Raw genomic sequence first — 22,317 nt, 5'->3', positions numbered from 1 at the left:
GGGTCTGTGTCCCTCATGCTGACTGTGGCTGCAGCTTTGAGGGTCGCTACTACTACTCAGGAGAAACTGTCATACTGGATACAGACTGTGGGAGGCGCTGTACATGCCGCTCTGCTTCCATGACTTGCAGCTCTAACAGCTGTGGTCCATATGAGTCCTGCATGGTGGAGGATGGAGTAAGAGGCTGTATACCAAACAGTTTTGCAACATGTTGGATAAGAGGCCCAGGATCATATCATACATTTGATGGAGTGATGTACCAGTACCCAGGAGCATGTCGCTTCACCCTTGCCAAAGTTGTGGGATCCTCTGATCACTCGCACTTCCTGGTTAATGTGGAAAAAGTTCCACAGGGGCCACAGGATTTCACCAATGTGCTAAAGTTTGAGGCAAAAGGAACACAAGTTGATATTGAGATGACAATTAATAGCACTGTGAAGGTGAGTGACAAATAGATTTCTACATATAAAACAACATGAAATGAAAATTAGCGTATGTTTTCTTATGTTAGTAAAGTAAGATAACTAAGGTTCACACAGTAAACAAATTTTGAAAACAGTATATGTTTTCGATTTTGTACTCCATGTAATGCATAATAACCAGAACTTGGGTTTACTAATAATTTTAATCCCTTTTGTGCAGGAGCTAAATAATTTGTATTTTAGTGCAGCCAGTTTGAAAAATTATCCTGAGTGGACATATCTAAAATAAGCAAAGGAGAAAAAAATGAGTAACATTTTATTAGCTCAATTTAATTAATGATCTTCAACTTTTGTGGTGAATAAACTATTCACACTATATCCACAAACAATTATTACATTGAATTTTTTTAAGTACATACTACTTGAATGTTATGTTTCTGATAATTCCTCTACACATTTCAAGTGTTTAGCAAATCTGCATTGAAAATTTCTAAAAGTTTTCTGTTTCAATTTGCTAAAGGTTGATGGACAGCTGATCAGACTGCCATTCAGTACCAGGTCCAACAGAATCCGCATCTTCCAAAGCAGCACTCACAGTGTCATCCTTCACACAGATTTTGGTGTAACTCTGCAGACTGTCTGGCCTCACTTTGTCCGTGTCACTGCACCAGGTGTCTACAATGGTACACTAGGTGGACTTTGTGGAAACAACAATGGTGACCAGCATGATGATTTCCGTACACCCAATGGCACTCTGGTCAGTGACCCCCAGGTGTTTGGGGACAGTTGGCGAGATGGCTCCCTGGCAGATCACTGCGTGGTAAACAGACCTCATAACTCTACAACTAATTTCAATTCCACTGAGTACTGTGGAGTTCTTACTTCACACACTGGACCATTTACTTCATGCTGGGCTGCAGTGAACCCATGGCAGCAGGTAGATGCATGTATAGATATCCTCCAACGCTCCGATGATCCAACATCAACACTATGTGAGGTCCTACGAGATTATGCACTGATGTGTCAACATAACAGTGTATCCCTGGGACAGTGGAGGAATGCAACAGGCTGTGGTAAGTTCTAGAACCACATTTGATAGAAATGTCTTTAAAATTAACATATTCATCACTTTTTACTTCTTTTGCCTTTGTGCCCCCAACAGAACTAACCTGTCCATCAAACAGTCATTATGAACTCTGTGGAAGTTCATGTCCATCTTGCTGCCCCAGCCTCTCCTTCCCCTTCACTTGTGACACTCAGTGCCAGGAGGGGTGCCAGTGTGATGATGGGTTTGTTCTCAATGGTAACCAGTGTGTGCCTCCAACATCCTGTGGATGCTTTCATGATGGACGCTATCGGCAAGCTGGTGAACAGTTCTGGGATGGGGAAGAATGTCAGAGCTATTGCACCTGTAATGGTGTAACTGGTGTAGTCCAATGTTCCCCAAAAACATGTGGACCTCAGGAGTCTTGCAATGTTGTAGGGGGTGAGTTTGGCTGCCATCCCAACCCTCATGGCACCTGCTCTGCCTCTGGAGACCCTCACTACCTGACCTTTGACGGCAAGGCCTACGACTTCCAGGGAACCTGCCGCTATGTTCTGGCAACAGTTTGTAATGACACTGTGGACCTTCACCAGTTTTCTGTAGAAGCAAAGAATGAACCGTGGTTTGGACTGCCAGTTTCTATCACGGCTGAAGTTTATGTAGATATCTTTGGCTATCAAGTGCGTATGTCAAGAGACAAGAAGGGTACTGTGGATGTAAGTTGACCTTTTGCTGATAAAAGAGTGCTGCTGATGATTAAACTGTATGAAGTAGATTATAAAGTACTTTTACAAAGTACTTTTAAAATGCCAAACATTTATTCTTGTCACAACCTCATAAACTGTTAAATTCTGGAATGTCTGCATCATATATGTACATAGAGAATTCATTTCATGAACATCCTCCATGAAATACTTTCTTTTTCACAGGTGAATGGAATCACAAGAAACCTGCCTGTGGTCTTCAATGGAGGTCTGTCTATTTTTGGAAGTGGATCCCAAACATTTGTCAAAACAGATTTTGGACTGAGCGTCATGTATGATGGAAGCAGCACAGTGTCCATTTCTGTGTCTCCAGACTACAGGTAGCCTATTTACTCTTTCATAGAACCTAAGTCTCATATTATGTTCAATTTAATTTTGCTCAATTGTATGCACATTTATGACTGTTTAAAGAGTATTGAATGATTGAATGTTTGTACATTTTTTAGATTGCAGTTTTATTGTAAAATGTACATTATATTTTGTACTTTAGTTTTGCAAAGGATTTTTGTTTGTTTTTTGTATGCCAACCTACCACTGGCCAAAAATTTCCCAATTTCAGTGATCAATAAAGTATATCTGATCAAATTTGATCTTATTTGAAAAGCTTTTACTTGGCTATTGTCAAAAACTCACAACCTTAGATTCAAATGTTGCAAACTAGCTTTCTAATGATATTTTAGAACTTTTGCCTGCAACCTAACAAGCTTGTTAAGGACATTTTACCAACACAGCTAGCAAGTTCGCGACTGAAAATACCAATTTAAACATGTCTTGTCCTATTTATTTTCAATACTTTTGTAATACTGTTGTGTTTTTCTGCCTTTGATTGAGTCTCCCATCGTTATTCAGTTGCATTAAATTTGATTCAAACTATCTTCTCTTCATCAGAGGAAACATGTGTGGACTTTGTGGAAACTTCAATGGAAATCCAAATGATGACTTCCACACCCGAAGGGGAGCATTGTCCAACTCAACAGATGTTTTTGGAGCAGCTTGGAAGGTTCCTGGGAACTACACCTGTAGTGATGGCTGTGGCTCTTCATGTCCACAATGCAATGATGATCGATCTGCCAGGGCCCAGTGTGAGGTGATTCAGGCAGCTGACGGCCCCTTCAGCTTCTGCCACGAGGAGGTGGATCCAGCACCGTATTTCAATGACTGCGTCTTTGATGTCTGCGTGTCGGGAAGTCAAGGCAGTGATCTTTTATGCAGGGCTATTGAGACATACGTCAGTGCCTGTCAGTCTGCTAATGTCCGAATCTACCCTTGGAGGAAAAGCACCACTTGCAGTGAGTATGGAAGGCAGTGTGCTATTAAAGTAATCCATCAAACAAGCATGTTCCTCAAAAGTTTGAACTCTCTTCAATCTGTTTTCCCTCATGTGTAAAGGTATTGAGTGCCCAGCCAACAGTCATTATGAGCTGTGTGGAACAGACTGTGGCAACACCTGTGCCAGCAGCATCGATGCTGCCTGTGACCATGTTTGCTCTGAGGGATGTTTCTGTGATGAAGGTTTTTCCAGGAGTGGATCAAGCTGTGTCCCTGTGGAGAGCTGTGGCTGTCAATATGATGGATTCTACTTCAATGTAGGTCATTTCATGTAACTTTATTCTTCATCAAGTTAGCTCTGAAAGTTGAAATCTAAGGGTGCGTTCACACTGCAGCCTGATTTGACCCAATTCCGATTTTTTTAACGTAATGCAACCTGTATCTGATCTTTTCATGGCAGTGTGAACAGCACAGGTCGGATTCTTTTCGAATGTGACCCATATCCGATACGTATCCGATTCAAATGTGACCTAACGTCCAGGCCACATTCGTCCGAAATGAACGTCACTGATACTCAACAAATCTCACCGTTCTGCCTCTTGATACGCACAAGCGGGAAGAAAAACGAGAACTTTGACGGACTATAATGAGGATTAAATTGTTAATGTCCCTGCTCTGGTTGGACAACAACTTCAAATATGTAAGCTAAGCTCCACCGTTAGCCTCCATGTTTACTTCCGCAAACCCTGAGCATCTCTTCTTTTTATGTCAGTTGGCAGAACACTGAGAACGCTGACGCTATTGCGCCCTCTACTGCGCATGCAGAATACTTTCAGGTTGTTTGCCCGCTCAGACTGCAGAACACATACAGGTTGCATATGTGTGGCAGTGTGAACGGCCCTGGCAACAACATCGAAATTGCCAAAAAATCGGAATTGGGTACTTCAGGCTGCAGTGTGAATGCACCCTGAGTCCTAAAAAACACTTTCATGGGGCATTGAAATATTCATGTCCATTTGAGTTGTTGCATTTCAAGTCAACAACTAAAACATAATGACATAGCAAAATGAAGGATTAGCCCAAATATCTAGAAGAGATCTGTGGAACTCCACAAATCTAATTCATCATTTGGTACAATTTCTATTTATTTGAAAGTATCATGTTCTTTCACTTCCAATTTATTTTGGTAAATTAACAAGTATTGTTCAAACTGATGTGCAAGTAAAAAGAATTATAGGCATGTCTAGCAAATGTACTGTTCAGAAAGGTTTTGAAGTAGTCATTAATTTAGAATTAACATAAAAGACAGGCCATAGTTTTCCAAGAAATAGAACATTGGATAGACACGGGGTCTTTCTGTATGGAGTTTGAATGTTCTCCCTGGGCATGTAGGGGTTCTCTCCAGGTACCCTGGCTTCTTCTACAGTGCAAAAACAGGACTGTTGTTCTCTCTAAATTCTCATTAGGTGTTAGTGTGTGCATGCATGGTTGTTTGTCCTGTCTGTTTCTGTGTTGCCCTGCAATGGACTGAGATCAATGTGACCCTGCCGAACAATAGAGCACTGGTGGATTAAGAGATGGGGTCTTAAATATTTTTCCAAAGGTACACTATATTGCCAGAAGTATTCGCTCACCTGCTTTGAATCTCATATGAGCTTAAGTGATATACCACTGCTATCCATTGGTTAGAACAGCTTCTATTCTTCTAGGAAGACTGTCCACATGTCCATATGGGTATTTTTGACCATTCTTCCAGAAGTGCATTTGTGAGTTCACATACTGATTTTGAATGAGAAGGCATGGGTCTTGGTCTTTGCTCAAATTCATCCCATAAATGTGTTGGGTTTAGGTCAGAGCTCTGTGCAGGCCAGTCAAGTTCATCCACACCAGACTCTGCCATCTATGTCTTTTTGGACAGTACCTTGTGCACTGGTGCACATTCATGTTGGAAAAGGAAGGGGTCAGTTCCAAACTGTTCCCCACAAAGTTGGGATCATGGAATTGTCTAAAATGTCTTGGAATGCTGAAACATTCAGAGTTCCTTTCACTGGAACTAAGGAGCTAAGCCCGGCTCCTGAAAAACTACCCCACACCATAATTCTCCCTCCACCAAATTTGCACTTTGCACAGTGCAGTCTGACAAGTACCGTTCTCAACCGACCAAACCCAGACACGTCCATCAGATTGCCAGATGGAGAAGGACGATTTGTCACTCCAGAGAACACAGCTCCATTGCTCTGGAGTCCAATGGCGGTGTGCTCTCTACACCACTGCATCTGACGCTTTGCATTGCACTTGATGATGGATGGTTTGGATACAGCTGCTCCATGGAAACCCATTCTATGAATCTCTCTGTGATCTGTTCTTGACCTAATCTGAAGGGCACCTGAAGTCTGAAGGTCTGTAATGATTGACTCTGCAGAAAGTCATCGACCTCTTTGCACTATGTGCTTCAGCATTCACTGACCCCAATCCGTCAGTTTACGTGGCCTTCCACTTCGTGGCTGAGTTGCCGTTGTTCCTAAGCACTTCCATTTTTTTCATAATACAGCTGACTGTTGACTGTGGAATAGCTAGGAGCAAGGAAATTTCATGACTGGATTTGTTGCACAAGTGGCTACAAGCTCTACACTGCACTTCACTGAGCTCCTGAGACCGACCCATTCTTTCACAAGTGTTTGTAAAATTATGCATGGCTATGTGCTTAAATTTACATACCTGTGGCGATGGAAGTGATTGGAGCACCTCCAATCACTTCCATGGGCATCCAAATTATCAGGATGCCCACCCATCCTGATCATTTGGATGGGTGGGCAAATACTTTCGGCATTATAGTGTACTTTGCATCTGACAAATGAGCCTTATTGACACACATATTCTAATTTATTGAACATGACTTTACAGTCAGTCTGTCCATCCGTCCGTCCATCAAATTCACACATCTGTCCCTAGTAGGGTCACCAGGGGTGCTGGTGCATGGCACCAGTGGTCAACAGGTGAGAGGTGGGGTACACCCTGCACAAGTCACCCATCCATTGCAAGGCAATGACTGCACTAATGTTATCTAATGATTTTATGGTGCAAGTAGTACAACAAATTGTGCCATCTTACCTCAAGCTTAATTTCTTCTTAATGTTGTCAGAAAGCCTGATATTTTAACTTTTCTCTGACCTTGCAGGCTGGCGAGTCCTTCTGGACAGACGGTTGCTCCCAACGGTGTGAATGTCAAGCGCCCAATGTCCTGATCTGCAGTCCCTCATCATGCACTCCTGCACAAGAGTGCACCATCAGAGATGGCCAGCTGGGCTGTTATGACGCCATGTCTACCTGTACAGTATGGGGTGACCCACATTACGTCACCTTTGATGGAGCCTTGGCTCATTTTCAGGGATCATGTTCTTACATCATCACTGAAAGTTTGAGACACAGCAGCAATGAAACTCAGTACAAAGTCGTGGCCACCAACAAACACAGAGGAAACAACCTTGTGTCTTTCGTGTCATCAGTTGATATATACCTCTCAAATCCTCCAGAGAGTGTTCATGTCAGGCTCGGATCTAACAAGAGAGTCAAGGTAAACTTTATTTTAAGTTCAGGATAAAAAATCTGTTTTCTTTCCCCAAAGTTGGTTTACTCTCTGAACTCTCATCATAACAGGTAAATGGGACAGAGGTTTCTCTTCCCACGACTGCAGGAACATTTGGTCAGGTGATGAGGCAGGGAAGTTACATAGTGTTTGATGCTGTCGATGTTGTAGTCCAGTTTGATGGCTCTAGTATATTACTGGTCAGGATGGGCAGCAACTACTGGAACAGACTCAGTGGAATGTGTGGGAACTTCAATGGTGATCCCACTGATGACAAAGTTTTGCCCAACGGTACTTTGGCCAAAAACGACAACCAGTTTGGCCACAGCTGGAAATCTGAGACAAGCCAAGCAGGGTGATTACGGTTACTCTAAAAATCTCAACAATTGCAAACATTTCTACAAAAATCTGTTTCTAAATTGTTTATAACCAAAAACTTTTCTAGATGCGGATCCACTGATGAAAGTAGTGGTGATGGACTAAGTGACTGCCGCTTCATAGAAGAATACACAGAACTCTGCAGAGTCATCACCAACACCAGCGGCCCATTCAGTTCTTGTCACCTGCATTCTGACCCACAACCCTTTCTCACTTCCTGTGTTTACGATCTCTGCCTCTATACGCCAGCCAATGGCATGCTATGTTCAGCTGTCTCTGCTTATGAGAAAACCTGCACCAATTTGGGTCTAAGCATTCCTGACTGGCGCTCTCATTTGCATTGTGGTATGTTTGTTTGGCTCAATAAATTATCACAACAATGAGTGATTTTACACAGTGTTTATGTTTTTAAACTTTCTTGGCCTTTTCTGATATATTTGACTCAGCTGAGACGGACCCCTGTGAACATCTGGACTGCGCAGAGCATGAGTGGTGTGGTAAGAAAAATGGTGTGTATGGCTGCTTCTGTGACGAGCACCATCATCGACCCAACAATCAGAGCTACGGTAAGTGCAACACCATTTAAACCTTCTGTTTTTCATAAGAAGAACTGTAATGATAGTCATTTTCCAAACATAATTTGTTTGTTGGTGCTTTACTGTCGGTGTTCAAGTTTGAAGCATAATCTTTGCTTTTCTGCATCAGTTTGTGTAGTTTATCACAAAATCTCAAAGTGTTTTTCTCCCTCTGGTGAGCAGACGCAAACATCGAATGCACCAGCAGTTCTGGTACCATGTCAGTATCTCGCTGCCAGCTGTTTGAAGCGGGCTTCCACTCCAGTGCTCTCCATCTCCAAGACAGCTCCTGCAACGGGACTCTTCAGGACGGACGACTCATCTTCCACTTTGACAATGACAACCATCTGTGTGGGACAGCTCTTAGGGTAAAGTTCATGAACTGGAACATCTTCTTTAAATCTTCCAATATGTTACTTAACTTGATTGACAGCATTCTGTCATTTCACTGTTTAGAGCAATGGAACTCACTTCATGTATGAGAACACTATTCAGGGGAATGTGGATCCTCATGGAGGTTTGATCAACCGTGAGAGGAATCTTCATCTGGATTTCTGTTGTGTTTATCCACTTGCTCAAGCTCTGTCAATGGCTGTGGGCATCAACCCTGTGGAGAGGTGATGATACCATTTTCTCTGTTTGCTTCCTTTAACTAGTTGTGCCATTATGTCCAGTTCTACTTCTATATCTTAATCAGTTATTCATTATCTATAACTGAATCCTCTAAACAAATTAGCATAGCTTAGCCAGCCTATCAGACGTATTTAACAGGGTTGTCACATTAAATGTTTCTTCTGCAGCATTTTGAGGAAGAAGCTTCCTGCTGGCACTGGATCATATAGTGTGAGGATGATCCCCTATGAGGATGAAGGCTTCCTCTCCCCCTTCAGCACTAATGGAAACATAGAACTGGAAGTTGATGAGATGTTTTACGTGGAGGTGCGAACAGAAGGGGTGGATCAGCGCCAATTTGCCACAGTTCTGGACTCTTGCTGGGCCACACCAGTCAACCAAGCAAACTACCCTGTCCGCTGGGATCTCATTACTTCACTGTAAATGAGACCATCTTGTTGTTCTTTATAATTTATTTCAGTGTCTTCTTGCTGACAGTCTAACTGATGCTCCTGCTTCACAGGTGTCCTAATCCAGAAGATGGAACCGTAGAGGTGATTCAGAACGGTGTCTCCACTGTGTCTCGTTTCTCCTTCAGGATGTTCACCTTCACCAACCACACAGAGATTTACTTGCACTGCAATGTCCACTTGTGTCTTTTGAGAAACAACAACTGCACAGCTGTAAGTTTTATTGTGTTTGTGGTGCAGCTTTATAAGTTGTAAACCCGCAGAAGTCTCTAATGTTGCTGTTGTTCTTTTACAGCACTGCTATCTGGGTCACCACGCTCGATTCAGGAGGGATGCATCTTATCATGACTCTGCAGCTCTGTCTATTGGACCACTAGTTCTAGGGGCACAACCAAACACTGGTAAATTATGTCATTCTGTTGATTTGTAAATTCAAAGATCATATTGCGATTGTTTGACAAAATTTATTCACTTTTCTCTTTTACACAGGTGGACTAATCCAAAGAAATGGTGCTTCAGGCCATCTGACATCAATTGTTATCCTGATTGTCAGTTTGCTGATGACCAGAATTCTGGTCATTTGAGAGGAAGAATAACCACACTTTAAAATCTGTTCAAATTATGTGACCTATGATTTATGTTGGTAAAAGGTGTTTTCTGGGTTTTCGTTGGTTCTCCTATTTAGGTGAGAAGCAGAAGTAATTTTGATTTCAACATCTGGAGCACCGTTGTGTTTTAGATCATTTATGGGATTAATGTAATGTTCAGTTTTTTTTTTGTTTCTTCTGTGGAATTTCTTTAATAATTAATTGTTGCTAACACCATTAACTGTAAAATACATACATTGAAATAAACACAGTAGTATATATGTACTCAATTTCAGAAGGAATTAATAAAGAATTTAAATCCATTTGGTCATTTTCCTTTCTTGCTTTTTCCTGTTGATAAAAGCCTGTTGACCTGTTCTGTGTTATGTTTCACTGTTAAGAATCTTAATCTGTTGTTTTGGGACAGTTTACAACCTGTCTGCAAGAATTTTAATATAAAGTTTAGATATTGCGGGAATATAATCAATGCCCCAGACAAACCCCAAGCTAAAGGGTGTTGAAAAGTGGCTAAAGCTCCAGACCAGCGTACTCTGGCACAATGCAACAAACTTTCTGCTAGCTAGGCTGAGAAGATGTAAAACTCCATTGCATGCTGTTTTGCAAAGGGTATTTGTTTATGCTGTTGGGAGTGTAAAATATGTGACATTTTAAAAAAGTACATTTGTAATCGGAGGTAAAGTATGCAGAGGAGGTAGGTTTTATAATTTTGGAAATGGAACTGCAAAGGCTGGTGATTCTAGATTGTTAAGATGAGCTAGCACCTAAAGAGATTGAAAATTTCCTCAATGATTTCTGGAAGTGCTTCCTGTTGACAGAAGAGCTAAGTCAGCCCATTAGAGAAAGAGCTATACTGTGTAAGCTTGGCTTCCTGAAGAGGGCAGGGTGGTTGGTCGTCATGGGCTGGAGTTTGTCACTGACCTTCTGTCCTGCACAGATACAAACACTTCGAAGTTTTGTCCAATTATCCAACTTTTCTTTTTTTTAGCCTTTTCTAAAATACCTTTTTAATGAGCCTGCTAACATTTCAGACACAATAAATGGTAACATTTACCATAGAGTGTGAGAAATGATTTTTGGTTTCATGTTGAATTATTTTTCTGCTTCACATTGAATTTAGCGTGTTAGTTCATAAAGTCTGCTGTATTTTAGCTTAATCTGTAATTACACCTGATATTCATCCCTAAAATCTTTAATAGCTGATATAATAATTATATTACATAGTTTTCCATATTAAAACTCAATGAGAAGGTGAAGATCTGCTCTTTAGCCACTAGATGGCGGTAGAGCAAAGCCAAAGTGACATAAAAATAAGCAGCACATATATAAAAAGTCCAGTCCGTGGAACTGAATAATAATAAAAAACATATTATTTATGCAATATGTCTGTCTGTCTAATCTAGGTAGCAGTTATCAGTGCATCACCAGAGGACCAGCTTTAGTTCCTATGACCACATACTAACAAAATCTAACGTCTTAGCTACCAAACTGGTCGCGTTGACACAATTAGCCTCAAACATCTACAGGGTCAGTAGCAAATAATTAAGAATCAAATGGAAACATTGGACATGAATTGTTGAGAAAAACATTTCTATATGTAAATTATTACTTGGAACACAAAATGGAATGAAGGTGACAGGTGACTGAGTAAGAAGAATCATGACTTAATGGCATGAACAGAGAAAGGAGCACAACACTAAACAAACATCCAAAAATAGATTGACTCCCTGGATGACAAAGAGTTTGGAGAAGGCATGTAAAAAGAAAAACAAGTTATAAGGATTTCATTAAGTTCCCAACTCAGGAAAAAGAAGAAAAATATAAAAGATATAAAAATAAGTTAACAACAGTGCAGAGGAAGCAAAAACAGAATTATTATGATGAGCTACTGCACAAATATTGTAATGATATTAAGGGTACTTGGAATACAATTAATAGTATTATAAAAACAAGAAAGATAGCGATTTTCCAATATGTATTAAACATAACACTATAGCACAACAGAGGATATTGCTGAAGTCTTTAATAGGTACTTTGTTAATATTGGTCCTAATTTAGTAAATGAATTGCCAAAGAAGATGGCAAACATTGTTGTAAATTCGATCATATTGATAATATTAATACAATGTTTCTGGAAATAGCGCAATCTTAAAACACTTAATTTAATAGTACTTAAGAAAATGTCTTTGAATTAACGTAATTCAATCATGGAAAGATTTTCCACATGATTAAATAGCTTTCTTTCAGCATGAAGCATGTTTGTTGAGCTAACCTTAATTTTCATGAGTTGGATCAACTTAATTAAGTAGTGTGAAGGTATCACTGTAAAATAAGTTGGTTTCAACTAAATTTGCATTCATCTTAATCAAGTAAAGTCAATTATTTGGTCCAAAACATTGCAAATGAGTTGGGCTGGCTCTATTAAATTATATTGGGTCCAACTAAAGTAAATGAGTTGAATCAGCTTCAGAAGTTAAGTTGATCCAACACATTTGATTTGATAACAGAATTACATAGTGCTGACATAAAGCAAAGTAATCAGGAGGAAAATCTTTCCATGATTTTTTTATGTTAATCCAAACAGTTATTTCTTTGAGTGAATCCGTTTCCAACGGTCGTATTCATGATGAGGGATGTTTGGGCTGCACTTGGTCTGGTTCCTCACCTGGGACCGTCTGCTTTGGGGGGCATGAAGCCCCAACAGCACAACTCCTAGGATCACTGGGACACTCAAACCCCCCCACCACGATAAGGTGGCAGCCCATGGAGGGGACGTGTGTGTGTGTGTGTGTGTGTGTGTGTGTGTGTGTGTGCGTGTGTTAAGTAACCTATTAATTATGTAAGAAAGAGAGAAAATGAGAGGGTTGAACAGGAATTGGGAGGAGAGAGAAGGAATGACATGCAGCAGATTCCTCAGGACTGGGAATTAAATCCAGGTTGACAAACAAAACCTACAACCAACATCCTAAACAGAACATAATTTGCAGTTTTATTGTAAAGCTGGTTAAAATGTAAGCGAATTGGGCATTTCCAGCCCCTTTTCCTTCTCTTTTGTAGCAGCAGACGACTCATAAGCTCAACAACACAAAAACTTTATATTTATTACAAAGTCTTCATCTAAGAATCGATTTCTTCCTGAAATAGAAATGATTTCTGATTAAATTCTCTGTTTTCATACTTTCATGGATTGTTCTTCTTTTTTCCCTTTTCTACAGTTTTTCATGTTAAATTGCACTTTTTTGTTAAGTTTGTTATACTATCTTGAATCCGTTATTCTAAATCATAACATAAAGATCACACCGTAACTTTTATCTTTGATAAAACCTGTTTGTTTCTTATAACAAACAAACCAGATATAACAAGTTTGGGCTTCTTCAGGGTCCGAACTGAAAAGGTCCAAACGTGTTAAATCAGCTTTATGTTTGGTATAAAAACAGGATTTATCAAAGGTAAATGGACTGAACTTATGAAGGGCCTTGCTAGTCATATTGATCACTCAAAGCGCTTCACACTACAGTCGCATTTACACACCGACATGCAGGTTGGGGGGCAGCGTGCTGCTAGGTGCCCTGCCCCAGTGCAACTCAACATGTGGCTGAGGAAGCTGGAATTGAACTCACAACCTTCTGGTCACAAGAAGACCATCTACCCTCAGAGCCACAGCCACCCTGAAAAATCCTTTTGCTAATCTGTTTTAAAATTGGGACTTAAACAGCATAGCGAGCTACAATTCAGTGCAATTCAATACAAAAGTGAGTAGAAAAGGCAAAACTAAAGGACAAACCATAAAAGCACAAGTACAGTGAAAATAAACAGAAATCATTACTATTAAAGGAAGAAATTTAATTCTTGAATCAATGTGTTGCTACAAACATCGAGCCGTCTGCTGCTAGAACAGCGAAGGGAAAAGGGCTAACGCCCGGTTAGCTTAACGATAACACTGCACATGTCTGGACTTTCTTAAACTGTTTTGGGGGCAATTTACAGCGACCAACTGACCTGACCGACATGTTTTGGGAGCTGTGGGGGGAACCGGAGCACCCGGAGAAAACCCACGCAAACACAGGGAGAACATGCAAACTCCACACAGATCATATCTGTGAAGGCGCAGCGCTAACCGCTGCACCACCGTGCTGCCCACGTTTTTTACAATTGGGTTGGGAAAGGATCTTTTTTCTAGTTTGTCAAAGGGGGGAAACTTTGTCTTTTTAAATTTGCTCTTGACGGAGCGTTTCACCGTTCAGAGGCTGCCACCTCCGTGGGTTTGGTTCCTGTCCACGGTTCCGCTCTCGCACGTCTTTCTCCTCATTCTCAGGCCTGATCTTCACTCCTTTGTTTACTTTTATTTTTCTTCAATCCCAATGTGTTTCGAATTTTTTTCCAAATAGAAATTTTGGATTTTTTCCTTTTACCCTCCTGGATGGTTTCAGTGCCTGGATCGACCAAATCCTCCAGGATGGTTTCTGCAGCGATTTCAGTCTCTTCCGCAGATTCCGGATCTGAGGAAGAGACTGATAAGGTTTCTCCTGATAGATCCTCCTCTGAGGAAACCTCTTGGCTTACAGCTTTGACCAGGCTGACTGGGCTCTGCGTGTTTTCTTCCTCCTGCCCTTGGAGATCTTCCTTCTCACCTCTCAGAGAGTCTTGCACCAGTAGATCTTGTTTTGCTCTTTCCAACTCGTTCACAAAACTCATCTCCTGATATTTTTTTACTTGTTGTTCCAGAGAGGTTACATCGGATTCATACTGGTAGGTTAGCTGTTGGTACAAAGCTTTGACTTTCTCCAGCTCAGCCACGTCCTCCTCCGATTTCTTCACATGAGCTTCTCTCTCCTGAATTAGCTGGAGCTCCAGGTTTTCTACTTTCTGGTGCAGTGCAGTAGAAAACCTACGCTGTAGCTCACGGATCAGCTTCTCGTTCTGTTCTCTCTTTACAAGAGCCGTTTTCTCCTTCTTTGTCTTCTGCTTGTATGTGTCGAGCTGCTGCTGTAATTCCATAACGTCTGTATTATACTTACTTTTTAGCTCATCTTTTGACAGGTGAACTCGATCAAGGTCATCTAGCAGCAGCTTCTCCGTCTTTTGCATTATTGTGATTTCTCTAGACATTTTTTGGAACATCTCCTCCTTCTCAGCTCTCAGTGTGTCGATGAGCTGCAGGTTCTCATTCGCTCTTTTTGAGTTGGCCTCTTTCTCGTGCTCCACCTGCTGTCGATATGTTTTCATGTCTCTTTCCAATCCAGAAACTTGGCTTTCGTACTGGCAGATGAGATTGTTGTACGAAAGTTTGACCTGGTTCATTTCTTCCTTCAACAGTTTCTCGTTGTCTTGCAGTAGAGCGATCTTCTCTGACATGTCCTGAAACATATGGTCCTTCTCGGCTCTCAGATCCTCCAGAAGCCGTCGTTCCTCAATAAGCTTCGCTTCACAAAGTTTTTGTGTCTCGGCCTCCTGCTTCACCTTAGAAACGTCGGCTTCGTACCTGGAGCGCAGCTCCTTGTAGGAAGTCTGAACTGCGTCCAGTTCTTCTTGGAGGGTCTTGCTTTTTTTTCTCTCAGCCTGTATTTCAGCTACAAAGGATTCCTGGCTGAGGAGGTGGGCCACCTTCAATTCCTCAAAATCTTGCTGCAAGTCCTTCTTCTTCTTGCATTTCACATCGTTGTGAACCTTGGAAGCAATGACCGCAGCGTTAAGGACCGCTGGATCACTGAACTTCTCTACTCTCTCAAGTTCCCTCTTGACCTCTTTGTTCTTGTTAATAAAAGTTTCTTTGAGAGCTTTCTGCCTTTTTAACTGGAGTTTGGTCTCTTCCAGTTCTGCCTCCAGGTGGGCCAGTTTCTGGTTGCCTTCAAAACTTCTGGCTCTCTCCATTTCCAGGAGGGATCGCAGTCGTTGGATTTCCCTGTGAAAGGCATTCGGGTCCGCAGGAGGGAACCTGCCTTGGGGGTTTTGCTGGACTCCCCTTCTCGTGGAGTGATGGGGCCCCATCACTCCACTCTGGTATATCGGCGTATGATGAGACATCTTCTCCTAAATACACTAAATCGTTGATCGGTAAACTACCTGAAAAGAGCTTTGCGAATGTCTGAACGGGTCAGTGATATTGCAAGCAATGAAAGATATGCAGATTTGTGTTTCGTACAATTCTGCAGTTGATGACATCACAGACCTCATCGCCTGTGACATCACAGAGTCTTCCTTTGCTGTGACATCATTCCACCAGCAAATATCTCACTCTTTATTCTTGTTTACATTCAAAATGGTCCATGATTCACTTGTTTTTATCCCGTATTTCAGGGGCATCAAACTCATTTCCATTTTGGTCCAGATCAAAAATCTGAATGTTCTTAAAGGGCCAGATCCTATTGATAAAAAACAATTAAATTGTTAAAATATCAATAAATAGGTGTTTCAGCATTCAATAAGTGTTTCTTAAAATAACATAATATTGAACATCTTTTCACACCAATCAGTCCATCCAGGATGGTTTTTGTGGTTTTCTGCAATCAACATCACAGATTTTGTGGTGCTTATTTAGAAATATTTGTAAGGAATTTTTACGATATTTGCGTATGATGTTAAATGTGACCTTTTATTAATTGCTCTATTGCTCAAGTCACTTGAACCCAAATGTTTTTGGCCAAAAATGTTGATAAACTCAGCAAAATGCAGGGATCTGTTGATTTTTGTGTGAATTTTGCGGTTATTTGTTGAAAAACTGGAGAGGCCTATTTCTATAATTTGGAGTCTAGAGGGCCACATAAAAGCTATGGCGGGCCAGATTTGGCCCTCTGGCCTCGATTTTGACGCATGCACCATATCTGATCATCTCGAGAACTTTTTTCAATATCTATACATTGGGAAGTAGATTTAGCTTGTTTAGTCAAACATTTATTTTCTTTTGCATAGTGAAAAAAGAGAGTGGGAAATAAAATCTATAATAAATGCAAACATGAAAAAGTAAAAGATAAAACTATAACTATTAATTTCTAAATTGGTTAGCATGTTTTTAAGGATAAACCAAACCAGCTAACGTTCATGTTGCATTAATATCACTCGGCCATGCTGAGTGTAACGTGGCTTTCAGGAACAATCCGATTCTTTTATAACGGCTCTATGCCATGAACGGGAGGGCTCAAGTCTCAGTTAGTGAGAGCCGTTTTTTTGTTTTTTATGACTTTACTTGTTTATAATGCTCTGTATGTAGTTTGGCGGATAAAGGAATGCTAGACCCGGCATCATTGCCCGCATATGGAGTCAGTCGTACTGACCTAGCTTCGAAGCTGTTTGTTTTATTTATTTTTATTTTTTACCTCCGAGTGGTGAACTTTATATAATTCATATGTTGATTTCATACACAAAGTAATCCTGCACTTTCCATATACTGAGTCTGTCCACCGCACTTTTTCAGGAGTTACAACAATTTAATCAGCAACCAACATGTAGTGTTTTCCAAGCCGCCTTTAAATGCAACATTAGCGTTTTAAGGGTGCGTTCACACTGCAGCCTGAAGTACCCAATTCCGATTTTTTTGCCGGGGCCATTCACACTGCCAGTAAATGCGAACTGTATGCGTTCTGCAGTGTGGACGGGCCAATGACCTGAAAGTGTCCCGCATGCGCAGTAGAGGGCGCAATAGCGTCAGCGTTCTCAGTGTTCTGCCAACTGCGATAAAAAGAAGAAGAAGTGCTCAGTGTTTGCGGAAGTAAACATGGAGGCTAACGGTGGAGCTTAGCTTACATATTTGAAGTTGTTATCCGGCCGGAGCAGCATATTAACAACTTAATCCTCATTATAGTCCATCATGGTTGTTGTTTTTCTTCCCACTTGCGCGTATCAGGACGCAAAACAGTGAGATTTGTTGAGAAACAGTGACGTTCAGTTCGGATGAAGGCGACCTGAACGTTAGGTCGCATTTGAATCGGATACGTATCGGATATGGGTCACATTCGAAAAAGATTCCGACCTGTGCTGTTCACACTGCCATGAAAAGATCGGATACAGGTCGCATTACGCCAAAAAAATCGGAATTGAGTCACTTCAGGCTGCAGTGTGAATGCACCCTTAAAAATAAAAACATCTATACATAAACTACACCTGACCTCTTTGGGCTACCTATATTTCAGTAGAAAAACATTTTGGAGAGTGAAAGAGTAATAACTTTGAAATATTGTAAAACCCTGTACAAATACCTTGCTTAGAGGTTACAGATCTGACTTAAGTTACAGATTTCCCTTAAGTCCCTTCATCCAACATGCCCCTTAAGGGACTTAAGGGAAGTCGGTTTGGTTTCTAATTGTAGTAAATATATTTTTTCAGCAGGTTATAATCCTACCTTGCCTGAGAAGACTTTGTATTATTTTCCTGCTGCTGCCTCTGGTCTAATGTCTCCTCCTTACTCCTTGCTTTTTTTTGTGACAATAAAATTTCTTCTACATATGTGGAAAGGAAATGAAGTACATATTTCTCACATCTCATGTCTTAGAAGTAGCCTTGAGCTTCTATGCACCACACATTTTCAGAAAACTGCACAACAGCTGAAACACTGAGTTCCTTTAAAACAAGACTGTTCAGAGTTGCATTTGATTAGTAGTAACTAGAACATTGATCAACATATTTTATATTTATTTGCTTGATGATTTTGATGATGACTTTGACAAAATGTAGTTGATAAATGTCTTATGGTTTTACTTTCACTTCGCTTTGAACTGCCTTGTTGCTGAAATGTGTTACACAAATAAACTTGACTTGACTTGTGGTTTCGTTATTAACCCCGTTATTAGTGCCTGACCTAGATTTGCTTTTGTTTCCCTAAACGTTTTCTGGCACAGATTCAACATGGTGTAGAGCAGAGGTTCCCACAGTGTGGGGCGCGCCCTTTGGGGGGGGGGGGGGAGTGTCATTGCAGGGGGGGCACGGGAAGCAATATGGATGAATAAAAAAAATAAAACAGTTACACAAAAGTATTTCACTGTAAAGATGGTTTGTAGGGTGTTTTGTTGCAACCTGAAGTGTTGAATAAACGTCAGTGGAGTTTGAAAACAAAATATGTGTATAGGTTTATGTCTGGTTGAGCGATATGTGTGCCCAGTTGATTTTTTTTTCTTTTTTGGGGGGATATTATTGTTATCCATAAGGGGACAGAAGAAAATCTTTGGGAACCACTGGTGTAGAGATATGAGTCCATATTAAAATGATGTTTTCTCACAGTTGTTGTGGATTTGTCTCATGCACAGACAAGATAAGAATCTCACATTGCGCCACATGCCATCCATGCTCTTTGGGTTGAGATCAGGTGACTGTGGAGTTCAGGGGATAAAAGGGAACCCATTGTGATGTTCAAGGAACCAGCTGCAAATGAATGAGAAAATCGACATTGGTAACACTTTATTTGAAGGGGGTTGAATAAGACTGACATGACACTGTCATAAAAACCTGTCATGAACATGAATAAGCCTTCATGAATATTTATGACTGTTGTCATAAAGCGTCATTTGGTAAATTATGACACTTTTAATACAAAGTTGACATTATTCAAAATGTCTTTGTCATGACAACTTGACATTAACCAAGAAATCATTACTGATATAAATTTGTTATAAAATTATTACTGATTGCACTTTAAAAATTAGATATCTTTATGTTATTAAAGGTAAAGTTTAAACAGTAATGATTTCCTGGTTAATGTCAAGTTGTCATAACAAAGACATTTTGAATAATGTCAACTTTGTATTAAAAGTGTCATAATTTACCGAATGACGCTTTATGACAACAGTCATAAATATTCATGAAGGCTTATTCATGTTCATGACAGGTGTTATGTCATGTTTATGACAGTGTCATGACAGTCTTATTCACCCCCCTTCAAATAAAGTGTTACCCAGACATTTCTCTCACTAACCACCGATCAGCCAAATATTAATAATCTAATCATACACATTGGTACTATTGATATCATAAAAAAAAAATCAGAAATTCTGAAAAATTACTTTAATAATCTATCAGTGGACCACTACAGACAGTTCGACATAGAGATGAAGGATAGAGTAGACTGTTTATGATTAATAAAAGGGTAAAAATCATGGTCTGCAGGTCAGTGGATGTCGTCATCAATCACAGGATCTTCTGGGAACGTTATCTCTACAAACAAGATGGCGTCTGCTTTAATAAAGCTGGAAAAAAAACTTATTGCACACTTATTTTATTTGATGAAAAACAAGAAGATTACCGGCAAAGAAGAACAGACTCAAAAACATCTGATAGCGATGAAACGAACTGCATATTGGAGAGATTTTGTTCCAAAACCAACGGATAAGCTGGCAGCTCCCAAGACATCAGTTGGAGACGGAGCTACTGGTCCTTTATCCCAGCAACTCCACCACTCCTTCATTAAAGTCACCTGCTAGAAGCCACGACATCTCATCAGAAATGTTTTCTGCTGGACTAACGTTTCTTAAGTTAATGAGAAGATGGACCACATGTACCGATCAGTATGTGTTTTTCTTCAAAGCACCCAAAAAGCAGACTATTCTACATCAGAACCACATGGTTCTGATGTAGTTCTGAACCATGTAGCAGACTATTCTACATCAGAACTACATGGTTCTGATTCCCCAGAAGAACCACTTCCACTCTACCTGTCTGAAGTCTGAGATGGGGGTCCAGACTTTAATTGTACACCTGTCTTCCTCAAGGATGCCTCTGCCGTCCTGGGGGCTGGGATACAGGACAATCCCAGGCCAGATTGGTAACACAAACAGAGCTGAGCACCACAATGCATTAAAGATCTGCTGTTGTCATAGCAACCTTCCAGAACCACTCAGGCCTCCTGGTTCTGATCTGCTCTGCATCCCCAGAACCAGAACCAAAACATGGAGAAGCAGCATTCAGCTTCTATGCACCACAAATCTGGAACAAACTTCCAGAAAAACTGTAAAACAGCTGAAACACTGAGTTCCTTTAGAGTTTCTGGTTTCTAAACCATAATAAATGAAACACTGACCAACATTTTGACGTGTGGTGACGACACTTGACAAAATGTAATGTTTCACTTGGTGAGTTTTGTGGGTTTTTTTTAATGTAAATCACTTTGAACTTCAATGTTAATGAGATGTGCTATACTAGTAAAATTTGATTTGATTAGAAAAAATGATCAGACAAAAGAAAAGTTAAAGACAATGGTCTGAATTCAAGCGTCATATTTATCCCGTCTAAACCAATCTCAAATTGAATAAATGTCTATCACCAAGTCACTAATACTGGCTCTGCTAAATATAAGATCCTTTTCAGCAAAATAACTTTTAGTTAATGACTTTATCACTGAGCAAAATATTGATACTATATTTCTAACAGAAACATTGTTGGATCATATGAACTGAATCAGCGCCTCCAAATTACAATTTTTCTGAAGTAAGAGTAGAAAGCATAAGAGAGGGGAGGTGTTGGTACAATAATTCACAATTATCTAGACTGTAGAGAGGTTTCTGTGGGAAAATGTTATTCTTCTGAATATTTGGAAATCAAAATAAAAGGCCATAAACAAGCTCTGACACTAACTTTATGCAAAACCCCAAAATATATGGAAATGTTGTCAGGGACTTCAATGATCTTTTGTCTGTTATGTGCTGCTTAATAATCGTGGGAAACTTCGCCATCCATGTTTACAAGCCTGATGCCATCGGTGCCAAAAACCTACATTACGCTTGAAAACCTGGATTTGAGTCAGCTTGTCAACCCACAATTGAGGAAACACTCTGGATCTGTTTGGGCAAGAATATTTCTAACGTCTCTGAAATTGATGTCACCCTGTCTGATCATGTCTCTATTGTCTTTGGAAATACAATCTCTATTGACTCATTTAGCAAAACAAATAGTATTAATTTTTTTATAGACAACACAGCAGAAGCTTTTTGACTATAATAAAACTTGACTGCATTTTAGTATAAAATCTGTAAAGAAAGAATGTAAAGCTATCACTCCGCACTCAGATATGCAAAAGAAATGTCTTTTGCGAAAATCATAAATAAAATCATAAACAATGATTGCATCTTATTTGGCTCATAGTTTACAGTTTACAGGCTCATAATACATTTTCCAACTTCTTTGGAGAGAAATTTCAAAAATTAGAAGGTTAAACTGCACATCAACACCAAATCAGTTTCAATGCAATACCCAAGGATAACAGATGCAGAGAAAATTACTAAATTTCAACAACTCAACTATGAAAACTTAGAAGAAATTATAAATCAATTACGTACCTCCTGCTGTCTTGATATCAACAAATGTCTTTAAAAGTTCTGCCTGTCATTGTACCTGATCTGATTCAAACAGTAAACTCATTCCGCTCATCCGTTTTTTTCTGTCAGGCTTTAAAAACACACGATATCAAGCACTGTTAAAAAAAGAACAATCTGGACAAATCATTACAGGAGAATTACAGGCCGATCTCCAGCTTCCTAACTGCATCCAGCTGCTATGATGTCTTTCTGTCTGGTTTCCATATCCACTGCAGTTCTGAGACCGGCCTAGTCAAAGTGTTCAATGATAAACATATAAAAAGACTGTGGAACAACCAAACTGCTGGTTGACAGT

At 40.2% G+C, this 22,317-nt stretch overlaps 1 protein-coding gene across 1 annotated transcript in view; it reads left to right on the top strand.

Annotated features, from left to right (window-relative positions):
* Positions 1 to 22,317, top strand: part of LOC103129548 (alpha-tectorin) — a 108,254-nt gene that overhangs the window by 46,181 nt on the left and 39,756 nt on the right. Inside the window, exons 20-25 of the mRNA XM_016665184.1 lie at positions 3,120 to 3,520; positions 3,621 to 3,817; positions 6,679 to 7,074; positions 7,158 to 7,441; positions 7,532 to 7,809; positions 7,911 to 8,030. Coding sequence (XP_016520670.1) covers positions 3,120 to 3,520; positions 3,621 to 3,817; positions 6,679 to 7,074; positions 7,158 to 7,441; positions 7,532 to 7,809; positions 7,911 to 8,030 — 1,676 coding nt within the window. The remainder of the gene's footprint in view (positions 1 to 3,119; positions 3,521 to 3,620; positions 3,818 to 6,678; positions 7,075 to 7,157; positions 7,442 to 7,531; positions 7,810 to 7,910; positions 8,031 to 22,317) is intronic.

Source organism: Poecilia formosa, unplaced genomic scaffold, assembly GCF_000485575.1.
Source record: "Poecilia formosa unplaced genomic scaffold, Poecilia_formosa-5.1.2 Scaffold555, whole genome shotgun sequence".
Classification (NCBI taxonomy): domain Eukaryota; kingdom Metazoa; phylum Chordata; class Actinopteri; order Cyprinodontiformes; family Poeciliidae; genus Poecilia; species Poecilia formosa.
This window is presented reverse-complemented; position numbering and strand designations above follow the sequence as displayed.